Below are 12045 nucleotides of genomic sequence, written 5' to 3' on the forward strand. Positions count from 1 at the left end.
AAAAGCAAATGGGAGGAGAATTTAGGCAGCAGCTAATAGGGGAAAGTTCTCACCCAAACTGGGCCTGGTCACCAAGAAAAGGAAGACTGCCACTATTCTTAAAAGGGGCTGAGAAGATTTTTTTTAAAAAAACAAAGCTGTTGGTGTGTAATGCAGAAGTGACCAGCTAAAGTGTAGAGCTGTCCCAGGAACCAAAATTACAGTGCCAGCCCTCGCTCTGTTTGCCTCCTTCCCACCCTTCACTATCCCARCAATTTTACTCTTTCAATGATATTAGTTCATTAAAGATAAAAATCTACACTAAATGTTGGACAGGAAGAGTAGCAGGCCAACAGCTCTACTAGAATCATTGTAACAGTGGGATTGTGGGTCAGTGTTGTGTCTCTGGTTTCCTCCTATGGTGAGAGATGATCATTTTTAGGGGTTTATTCTAAAAGCCATTTTTGATGTATTTTGACAATAAGCCCAAGCCCAACCTCTTGTGATGGGGGTCTGTGTGCCAGGGCTGCATCCTGAACCCAGGGCTGTTGTTTCAGCTGAAGTTCTACGGCCCAGGGAGGAGCGCTGGTTCATCGAGGTGCTCCCAACTGACTTTTGGGTAAATCCAGCCCCTAACTTCATATGGAATTATAGATATGTAGCCTAAACTCCCCTGACACACCATTAGGCTGGACAGCAGGGAAAGGTTCTTSTGTCCCCAGAGGGTGCTGGCACTGCCCAGGCTCCCCAGGGAATGGTCCCGGCCCCGAGGCTGCCAGAGCTCCAGGAGCGTTTGGACAGCGCTGCCAGGGATGGACAGGGTGGGGYTGTTGGGGGGTCTGGGCAGGGACAGGGGTGGGACTCGATGATTCTTGTCCACCTCAGGATATTCTGATTCCGTGACTCCCTCGGGTCCTGTCCCAGAGATCGCTGCTATCCCTGTTCTCCTCACGGGGAAGCTGCACACTGCGGTGYGTCCCCTCCTCTCCTGCAGGCTGAACACACCGGGCGCCCTCAGCGCCGCTCACTGTCAGTACCTGCCCGGAGGCCGCGTCCATCTCGGCAATGGTGCGGTCGATGTGGGCTCGGGTGGAYCGCAGCCCCGCCAGGCTCTCGCTGGTGTTGGCCAAGCGCCGGGAGAGCACCGCGATCCGCGCCTGCAGCCGGACCCGCTCCGCCTCCTCGACCCGGATCCGCCCGCTCAGCTCCTCCCGCCGGCCGCGGAGCTCCGACAGCCCTGGGGGGAGGCACCGTCAGACCGGGGCGGCACCGTTAAAGGGGCCCGCTCACCCCGCTCGCCCCCGGCCCGCTCACCCTCCTGCAGCGCCGTGTGGTGCCCCCGCAGCGCGGCCTCGTTGCCGCTCATCGCCGCGGTCGGCGCCGCTCCGCCCCTTCCTGCGGCCCCAATGGAGCTCTCGGCCGCCTGGCACACGCTCAGCACGGCGCTGGTGCCGCCCGTCGCGCTGGGGCTGGTGAGCGGGGACCGCGCGGCCCTCAGGGAGCGCCGCGCTCCGCCGGGCCCGGGCAGGCCCGACCCGCCGCCCCCGGGCTGCTCCGGCCTCGGCTCCTCCCGGCCGGGCCTGTCCGGCTCTGGCTCCGCGGGGCGGGTGGGAACTGCCGGGGCCAGGGAGTAACGGCCGGGGCTACCGGGGCCGGGGGAGGAACGGCCGGAGCTGGGGGAGGAACGGCCGGAGCTGAGGGAGGAACGGCCAGGGCTGGGGCAGGAAGGACCAGGGCTGGGAGAGGAAGGGCCGGGGACTGGGGGGAGCGGCCGGAGCTGCCGGGGCTGGGGTGGAACAGCCGGAGCTGCCGGGGATGGAGAGGAACGGCCGGAGCTGGGGGAGAAACGGCTGGAGCTGCYGGGGCTGGGGAAGATGGGAAGGGGCGGCGGGTGGTGTCTGCTGCGGGCTGTTAGGGAAGGACCGCGGGTCCGGCCAGGCTCTCTCTACATCACCCCGACCGRGAGCGGGACCAAAGCACCACAGCTTCCCCGGCCGTGCTGTGGCTCTGCTCTCACTCCCCACGAGGGAGCTGCCTTTGGCCAAGGAAGGGTTTTGCCCCAGARCATGGTGTTTCAGGCACCCAAGGGTGGTTTGCAGCATTCCCATCAGCATCTGTGTCCTGCGGCAGCCAACAGGAGTGACAGCAAAGGATGSGTGTGGGTGTGAGCCCTGGGACATGGGCTCTGGGCTGCCAGCAGTGGACCAAGACCCCAGCAGGTCCCCATGGAGGAGCAGTATCCCCCCGGTGCAGTTTGACAGCAGAGTTCCCGTGTGCTCCATCAAGCGTTTGACTCGTGTCCCCAGTTTGACAGCAGAGTCCCTGTGTGCTGCATCAAGCGTTTGACTCGTGTCCCCTCCGCTTTCCAGGCAGCCCCGAGGCCTGAGGCTGCGGGGCCACTGCAGGATGCCGAGCTCCGGGCAGCCCTGGATGTGCTGCGCTGCTACGACTTGCACTYTGTCGTGGAGGAGTGGTTCATCGAGGTGCTGCAGACCGACCTGCAGGCGAATATAGCCCCCGAGTTCTGGAACAGCATCAGCCAGTATGAGACCACAGCCGAGGAGCCCCTGTGCGCCGCGCTGCTCCTGGACGCGTTCCGCCTGCTCAAATGCCGCCTGGAGCCTTACCTGAACAGCCTGGAGCTCCTGGAACAATGGACCAAGGCGGGGCTGCTCCTGGGGACAGGYGCACAGACGCTGCAGGARAAGGTCTACACCATGTTCAAAGCGATCCTCTTCTTCTCCACGACCAAATCCTTCCAGGAACTCATCCAGCAGTTCTACAGCCGGACGTTCAGGATATACATGCGGCAGTGGAAGAAAGGAGAAGATGGAACAAACGAGTGTGAGAGCAGCATGAGTGAGACCGAGCAGGAGAGTGACACAGAGGAAGGTGCAGGAGAGGGCCCGCTCTGTGCAGGCTGCAGCAGCAAGAAGGAGCAGTGCTGGTGCCCCAAAGCCATGGAGCAGTTCCAGCAGCTCAATGACATTCTGTAGGTGTCTCACAGGGTGGTGACTGTCGCTCAGAGCAAGGGAGGGTCAGGATGGGGAGCAGCAGCAGCAGGTTTTGTTGATCCCTGAAAGGTTAGGCTGTGTCATGGTACTGGGTAGAGAACTCAACACAGGGTTTCTGCAGCTGATTGCCAGCTGGTGGTTGAACAAGAGCAGATCTTTACMCAGAAAGTTCMTCTYTCTGGATATGAGAGTATCCTCCTCTTGTTCAAAGGCCTCTGACCACAAAAAAGCAAACAATTGGWAGGTGTCYCTGCTCATGGCAGGGGTTTGGACTAGATGATCGTTAAGGTCTTTTCAAACCCAAACCATTCTGTGATTCTGTGAAACTCTTCCAAATGAAAAAGCTTTTGATGGCTGTAATTAATGTGTGTAAGGAAGATGGGATGGCAGTAGTGTGTGTTATATATGTAGTGCATCGGTGTGGAGAGCATGTGGGCTGAGCTAGGCCTGCCTCTGTGGAATGTACAGGGAGGGTGGTGCCTTCAGGTAGGAGATTTTCTTGACTTGCTTGTGCCTTTGCTTCCACACGCCCCTGATGGTGTCCCTGTGCCCGCAGCCGCCGGCTGAATTTGCTGGAGAGGGTGAGYGCTGACGCTGTCACCACCATCCTGCACAGGATGATTGAGGAGAGGATGGAGCAGCGCTGCCGGGGGGAATATGAGCACTCCTTTCTGAATGAATTCCAGGAGGTAAGGCAGGCATGGGGGCAGTGAGAGTTCTCCTTTGGAGATGTGCACCTGTTGTTGGTGTTAAGCAGCCCAGGTTAAAAGCAGATTCCACCTAAAAACACCTGGTCTGGGGCTATGAATTCCACTCCCCTGGCAGGAGGGGTGGCTGTAACTCCCCAWTTTGGCTGATGCTGGAGGGAAAGGTTTGCTGTGATCTATGCATGCTGGGCTGTTCCATTTCAGTGATGAGGGAGTTTATGTGGTTTTAGTTTACAAACCACAAGATCCACAAGATGCCACCTGGCCTGCAGAGGACCCTCCCTCTGTGTAGGTGAGCCTATTATTAGAATTTCTGTGRCAATTTTTAGTCCCTTTTCCAATTTCCCTGTGAAATGGGAAGCGAGGATGAGAGAGGATACTTTGGTATTGAGAACCAAAAGCCCAGTTGCTTTGCTGCTACTTAAACTAAGTTTGTGTTGAGCTGTTTACCCATTATGACCTTAAAATAAAATTATTCTTCGTGGCTCTTCCAGGACACAATCCTGAGCTCTGGGTCCCTTGACCATGACCTTGCCTTTGYATGTGCTGGAGAACCAGGCCTGCAGCCAGGTTCCCATGCAAGCCAGACACCCTGGATCCCTCAAYCTTTGCCATGCCAACCGTTTTTGTTGCCTGCAAACATAGGGAATCTTTCTGTGTTTACTTCCTTTTCGTTGTTGTGCAACACTTTCTTTGTGTGAAATGCTTTTGGATGACCTGGAGATTGTTTAAGGATATTTTAAAGGCACCATGGAAAAAACACAGCTGCATTCTGCTCACCAGATGCTCCCCTTGCTCCCATCTCTTTGTTTGGCCACAGAATATGGAGCATGTCAGAATTAGGAAGACCTAATTTTAAGTTTAAGGGGGAGAAAAAAAAGCACAGGCAATCCAAAGGTAAAATAAAGAAGTCTGAGGAACAGTTCACTGAAATTTCAGTACAGGTGCTGAGGGYAAACCCTCTTTGCAGACATAGCAGCAGCTGCCTGGAGTGTCAGGTCAYAATCAGGCTGTAACAGCAGCACCCAGGGAAGATTAACTCAGGGGGAAGAATGGGTTGGTTTGATAATAATTCCTTAAAATCAAGTTGCTTTGCATCAGGGGTTTGTAGTCCCGTTCTTTTGTCCTTTAAGGGAATTCTTTATCAACTTCTCTACAGTTTTGCTCAGGTGATTGTAGTACTCAGGTTCATMCTGGTAAAATTGGTGCATTTCTTCAGTGTTTCCACAGTTGAGTAGGTAATTAAAGATAAACATCAGCAAACCAAACCTTGAATTAGCAATTTTATTTTCAGGCTGTCAAAATCTAGTTACCAAAAAATATCAGTATCTAGTAATAGTAATATAACATCTAGGAGTATATTAGCACTCAAATATTAYCACAGGAAGTAGTATATATTTGCTAGTTAATGGGAAAAAAATCTGGATATTGTAATTCAGTACATTTGAAATTTGACAATGATACATTTCTCACTAAGCCTTACGTATGATGAAATAACCTTCTGATGCACTCTGTTCTAGTTTTTATTTTATAATTCAGTGATTAGGCTGGTATTTGAGCTTTCAAGTGCCTGAGTTGGTTTGGGTGTCTGACTCCACGTGATGGCTTGTTTGCTTTTCACTGATTTCAGAAGCCATAGAAATTTTGGGMCAAGGATGGTGTAACGGGAAGTTTGCTCATTTTCTCATAAATGGGGCAGTTCTGCAAGTATAGAATGGARTGGAATTCTGCTGGAATGGGACAGGCTGCAAGTTTTGGAATAAACTCTGTCCTTTCTGGAACCCAGCGCCTGCACACACTCTGTGATCACCCCTTATCTTCTCACACACAGCTGCACAGTCCATATCTTTTATCTTTAGCTAAAATTCCATTTCTTTCAGCTGGGCTTTCCCCRGCCATAACAGAGGCTGGGGCATATTTGAAGAGCAGTGGGGTCCTGGTCCAGCTGTCCCTTTCTGCAGGCTGTGGTGGGATGGGTTGGGACATGGTTGTGCATCCAGCTCTGTGTTCACGATGTCTGTGTCTTCCTCTCCTCGTGCAGTGGATAGAGAAGGTGATTGGGTGGCTCAGCAGGGTGTTCCTGCAGGATGGCCCCTCGGCACAGTCCTCCCCAGAAGCCAGCAGCACCCTGAAACGCTGGCGCTGCCACGTCCAGAGGTTCTTCTACCGCATCTACGCCAGCATGCGCATCGAGGAGCTCTTCAGCATCATCCGAGGTGCTTCACCCTTGGGCTGGGGCTGGATGGATGAGAGAAATCCCTGACGTGCCACACTGTGTCCCCCTGCCTCCCCTCGGAGCCTGGCACTGCTCCTGATCACTGCTTGGTTTGCAGATTTCCCAGARTCCAAGCCTGCTGTGGAGGATCTCAAGTTCTGTCTGGAAAGGACTAACCAGAGGCAGCAGCTGCTCAGCTCCCTGAAAAGTGCTCTGGAAATGCGACTTCTGCATCCTGGTGGGTTCTGGTGCTGTGAGGGGTCTGGGCCTGAGTGGGGATCTACTGGGAGCTGGTCTGGTTTCCTCACRGAGGARCAARGGGCASTCAGTGCCCATCACACATTGTCCRTGTTCCAGTGGGCATGGYRGCAGCAGCTGATTGTATCCCAGCCCCCTTTTGGCCTTGTTTTTACCCTATGGTCAGGAATATGAACTTTAGCTTTGGTCCAGGTGGGCAAAGGCTTCTTTGCACTATCAGGGCTCAGCTCTGAGCCCCTGTTCATGCCCAGAACTGGTTTCTCAGGCACATGGATCTGATCTGCCCTGTTGTTTGGGGCTGTAGGGCAGCAAGCCCTGCTCCTCCAACACCACAGATACAACAGAGGGCGTGGACTATCCAAGCTCATTTTATCCAAGGCATTAGTCTGTGCTCCAGGACTCTGACTTCCTCTGCTCCTCTCCTGTAGGAGTCAACACCTCAGACATCATCACTCTGTATATCTCAGCCATCAAGGCCCTGCGGGAGCTGGACCCTTCCATGGTTATCCTGGAGGTCGCCTGTGAGCCCATCAGGAAGTATCTGAGGTGAGAGGTGTTCAGGGCAGTGTGACACATCCCCTCTYCTCCCTTCACGTTCTCAGTTTCCATTGCTGCTGGCAGGACTCGGGAGGACACGGTACGGCAGATTGTGGCCGGTCTCACGGGGGATGCTGAGGGCTCGGGTGACCTGGCAAATGAGCTCTCCAAAGCTGACCCAGTGACCCTGGAGAACGGCCAGGAGAGTGATGATGACATCTCAGAGCCAGGGGACTGGGTTCCTGATCCAGTGGATGCTGATCCAGGTGAGGTGGCAAGCCCAGGTGTCCTGGCAGGGTGCTGGTTTCCCTGGTGGGCTGCAGCCTTGAGCAGCTCTTTGGCTGCTCCTCTGGAGCTGGGCTGGGCTGGGGCAGGGCCCTGCTCACCTCACACTGTTGTCTGCTGGATTCCACAGGAAAATCGAGCTCCAAGCGCCGCTCCTCRGACATCATCAGCCTCCTGGTGAGCATCTATGGCAGCAAGGATCTGTTCATCAACGAGTACCGCACGCTGCTGGCTGACCGGCTGCTGCACCAGTTCAACTACAGTGCTGAGAGGTGAGGGCCCAATGCCCAGCCCCAGGGCTTGCCAGGGCAAAATCACCTGAGTTTTCTTCTGCCTGCTGTCTGAAGGGTAGAACCTTCAGACTCGGTCTTGTCAGCAGCTGTTTGTGGAGCTAGGAGTATCTCTGGCCCTTTCCTTTGCAGCTTTGAGTTTGCCTCTAGAATTCCATGCTCAGTCCTGCTTGTGCTGATAGGGCAGTGTGTAGGAAATTGGAGGTGCTGACACCCTCTTAGCTCCATCCCACTTGTGATGGYCCCCTCAAATGGAAGAGATAGGAAAATCTTTGTTTCTGAAACACAGGAAGTTCCATCTGAAGATGAGGAAGAACTTCTTTACTGTGAGATGACTGAGTAGCAGAACAGGACCCCAGAGAGGCTGTGGGTTCTTCTTTCCTGGAGGTATTCCAAGCCCATCTGTACAAAAGCCTTACTGACTGCTCCAGGGAACCCTGCTTGAGCAGGGAGGTTGGACTGGATAAGCTCCAGAGTTCCTTTCCAGCCTGAACCATTCTGGATTCTGCCTTCAAAAAGCTGCTGGATTAGAGCAGTGGCTGTTCCTCAYTTGGGTACCAGGAGCCATCCTGGGCACACACTGTGCTTGCAAGGCTTCTTAGGAAGAGCACCCTTGTGGCAAGGAATTCTGTTTTTTGGCTGTGTGGTGAGGGATGGAGGCCAAGGCAGGCTGGTCCATCTGAGGGCCCCATGTTTGACCTGCTGTGTCTCTTTGCAGGGAAATCCGCAACGTGGAGCTGCTGAAGCTGCGCTTTGGTGAAGCTCAGATGCACTACTGTGAAGTCATGTTAAAAGTAACTTCCTTTTATTTTTTTTAATTCAAGTCCTGCATGTTTGAGCCCTTTGGGGAAGGGGAGGGACTTGAGGAGTGACMCAAAAAATGTCTTTTAGGAAAGGGGGAGTCCCAAAATGCCAGCGAGAGGCTGATTTGTGACAGACATTTCAATCGTGTCTGTTTCTAAGCTCTGTGGGCTGGATTTTGAGCTCTGGGGAATGGTTGCTCTGGGTCTGCTGCCTCTCCTGCCCTTCCTGCARTATCCTGGCATGGAAGAGCTGGGCTCCTGCAGCTCCTCTGGGGTTGGACTCTGTATTTTGATTCTTTTGGAACACTCTAGGAAGACTCCAGTGAAGGCAGTGTTGATTTCTAACCCCTTTCTCTMCATTCCCACAAATGCTCCTGAGTATGTGGCAGACTTTCAAGTAGACACACCTGCCTATSTCCTTTCCAGTGTCTCCATCATCATTTGGAGACAAGGCTGTTCACCTTGTTGAAGCCTCTCCTTCACTAAGGTTAGCTCTGGCTGGGAAGGGAAGGAGCCACCTGAGCCTCCTGTGCCTGTTGCAGGACATGGCCGACTCCCGGCGCATTAACGCCAACATTCGGGACGAGGAGGAGAAGCTCCCGGAGGAGGAGAGGCCTCCCTTCAGCCTCGTGGCTGTTATCCTGTCCAGTGAGTTCTGGCCACCACTCAAAGAGGAGAAGCTGGAGCTTCCAGAGCAGGTCAAGGAAGCCATGGAAGCGTATTCCAAGAAGTATGAGAAGTTAAAGGTGAGGCCACCTTAACCCTCCTACAAAAGCCATATGCTTTGTCTGCTTCCCTGGATTTTAGCAGCAGTTCCGCCCTGTCACAGTGGGGTTTGCAATAACCCAGCACTCAGTGGTTCCTTCCTGCTGGGAGATCTGCTGTGAGCAGCTGCTTCCTCCTTTTCCCAGGCCATGAGGACCCTGAACTGGAAGTACCACCTGGGGCTGGTGAGCCTGGACGTGGAGCTGGCTGACCGCACGCTCTCCCTGTCCGTGTCTCCCGTGCACGCTGCCATCATCCTGCACTTCCAGAACAAGAGTGAGTGCTGGGGRAGCCCTGCCTGTGCTTCCAGGGGTGGGACAGGCATGTTCCTCGTGTGGCTGGGGGCTCTGACAGCTCTGGCAGGAGCACCAAGACCTTGTGCAAGGCTTGGATMTACCACAGAGTTGCCAGCACCCAGCTCCACATCCATCTGCTTGTTCCTGGCGGTGCCTCCCCTGCCCTCCCCAGCTTCCCACCAAACTCTGGCATATTTGGATGTGGGAAATGTCCCATTCTCCATCTCCTGTGAGCTCCATGGTCTCTGCAGGTACCTGGACGCTGACAGAGCTGAGTGAAGTGCTCAAGGTGCCCGTGACATCGCTGAAGAGAAAGATGACGCTGTGGCTGCAGCAGGGAGTCCTGCGGGAGGAGCCYGAGGGCACCTTCACTGTCATTGAGGAGGAGCAGAAGGATCAGGTGGAGAAGGTTGTGCTGATCGACAGTGACGAGGAGGGGGACTCTGCCATGGCCTCACAGGCTGACCAGAAGGAGGAGGARCTGCAGGTACCTGTCCCTGAGATGATACAGACATCCTGTGCTTTTGCGTTTGGGGAATCTGATCAAGATGATGGATTCAGTTTGTCCTTTGGATTCACATTTTCCACTACAAGTGGCTGAGTCCAGCACAGACATTTGGGGTTTGAAGTGGGCATCTCTTGGTTAATCTCTTGATGCTGGATCACAGCCTTCCCTCCAGACAAGTGCCCAGCTGCTGAGTCAGGGAACTATTTGGAAATCTCAATTTAGTTTTTTTTCAGTTAAAAAAAAAAACCAACTGAGACATGATTTCATGTTTGAAAATAGTCATAACTTGTTTGGATGCACCCGAACAACACTTTTTGGCACTTCTGACTGCCCAAAAGGCTTACCCAGCACTAACAGCTGGATCTCTGCCTTCTCTCTGTTGTGGTTCCTGGACATTTCCAGTGCCTTTCCTGCCTCTGAGTCACGCTGTGTGTGTCTTGTGCAACACAGSCTTGTCATGCTGGTGTTCATCCACCAGGGTGAGTGGATGAACACCAGAGGGTCATGTGTGTGCTGCTGATCCCTCTGTCAGGACRTGTGTCCAGCACTTTGCTGCTGTTCTTGGCTATGCCCTGGTTAAAAAGCCCCTGCTTGTGTCTGAGAGCAGAACTCAGGGCATCCCTGCCTTGCTGTGGGGATGTGGGGTATTTGCTCCACACTGTGGGTGTCAGTGGTTCACTGTTGCCTGTGTCCCTCTGCAGCTGTTCTGGACGTACATCCAGGCCATGCTGACCAACCTGGAGAGCCTGTCCCTGGAGAGGATCCACAGCATGCTCAAGATGTTTGTGATGACAGGCCCTGTGGTGACTGAGATCGATATCCAGGAGCTGCAGGGATTCCTCCAGAAGAAGGTCCGGGACCAGCAGCTCATCTACTCAGGGGGTGTCTATCGCCTGCCCAAGAACTGCAACTGATCTGGCAGTGTCCCTGCTCCCCTGGGCATCCCTGCCTGTGCCTCAGCCCTGTTCCACAGTGCCACCAGCCCTCAGTGTCCTGCTGGGGGTTCTCTGCCCTGCGGGTTTGCTGTTCCCCCTTCCCAAATGGGTGTTGTTTCCCACATGGAGGTGGCTCAGCAGCAGCCTGGGCACCCCACAACATCTGGGTCTGCTCCCCACATTCCTTTCCACTGTGAGTGCCTGGGCCCACCTCCTTGGTTAATAAATAACAGCAGGCTCCTTTTTCCAATGGTGCCAATTCTTTTCTTTCTCTTGGCACCTCCCCACGCTGGAAGAGCAGGCAGGAAACTCCCTCATCTGCCAGGCACTGTCTGCCTTTCCTTGGGTCTCCATGTGCAGCCCCAGGAGGTTTTGGGAGGGGGCTGTTGGCTCCAGCTGCTGTCTGGGGCTCTGTGTGTGGCTAAAGCAGTGCCTTGGAGCTGGATGTGATGAGTGAGACCCTGCCCAAAATCAATTCTTGGTGCTGTCWCTGACAGGGAGGGAACAGCTCCAGGGTGCCCCTTGTCTAGGACTCTTAAATTGTGTGGATTTATTTTATTGTGGGATGAAGAATGCTTTAGATGGACAAGTTCTTCAGGGCAGGCTGGTCAGTCCTGGAGGATAATCCTGTGGATTATCCAGGCCCTGGTGGGATTGCTCTGCCATGGCACAGGTACCTGTGGGTGTCATTGTCCTGGGGAGCTTCAGAGCTGTTGGCACCACTGAGACCCATSAGGAAATGGAGTGGGACAATCCCAGAGCTCCTGGTTACACACTGTGCCCCCYACCCAGCTAAGGAGAAGTTTCAGGATTGTATCCCATCTCCATGGTGTTCAGGCTTCCCTGTCCCACTTTCCCCCATTTTCCACGTGGGTTTTGCTTATTAGGAGGAATGTGCTGGGAAATTCTGTTAACTGCTAAAAATTTGCTTTCTGTGAAGCAAACAATGAGTTTCCACAGCCAAGGAGTCTTTCCCCTCMTCTGCTGAATGTTCAGTTTCAGCCTGTGGGCATTGCAGCAGCTGGAGTTGAGATACCAAAGGGCACAGGTAAAACATGGGAGCAGCCTGTGAGCCTGGCCTTGCATCCAGGTGCGTGAGGGACCTGTGAAACGTAGGAATCACCCCCTATTTAACCCTGAGCCTTATTTTTCTGTGTCTGAAGGGGCACATGTCCCTGTGGGCACCCCTCCTGCAGCTGCAGGCAGTGGGGTGCAGCACTTCTCTCCCCCTTGGCCACACTGATGTTTTCCTCTGTGGGTAAAAGCACCGTGCCTGTCCCCCTGGGGCATTTTGCTGCAGGTTGGCAGGGGTGTGGCACTGGGAACCTGGTGTGTCCTGTTGTGAAGGTTAAAATGTTCCTTGTGCTGATGAGGACCTGGTAATAACTGAACAAATCCCAGTCTGGGATTATTCCAGGTAAAGCCAAAAAAACCAAAGGGCAGCAAATCCACA

The 12045-nt window shown here is 54.0% G+C and overlaps 1 protein-coding gene across 1 annotated transcript; it reads left to right on the forward strand.

Annotated features, from left to right (window-relative positions):
- Positions 1-1385: 1385 nt before the first annotated feature.
- On the forward strand, positions 1386-10842 carry ANAPC2 (anaphase promoting complex subunit 2). Its single transcript, XM_057378352.1, has 13 exons — positions 1386-1451; positions 2349-2971; positions 3550-3682; positions 5742-5916; positions 6034-6153; positions 6602-6719; positions 6795-6976; positions 7126-7267; positions 8004-8079; positions 8631-8834; positions 9000-9129; positions 9401-9636; positions 10359-10842. The coding sequence occupies exons 1-13, from the start codon at positions 1386-1388 to the stop codon at positions 10569-10571; spliced, it is 2418 nt and encodes an 805-aa protein (XP_057234335.1). The 3' UTR covers positions 10572-10842.
- Positions 10843-12045: the final 1203 nt, after the last annotated feature.

The sequence above is a fragment of the Malurus melanocephalus genome, unplaced genomic scaffold (assembly GCF_030028575.1).
Source record: "Malurus melanocephalus ecotype Western Australia unplaced genomic scaffold, MMel_1.1 scaffold_355, whole genome shotgun sequence".
NCBI lineage: Eukaryota > Metazoa > Chordata > Aves > Passeriformes > Maluridae > Malurus > Malurus melanocephalus.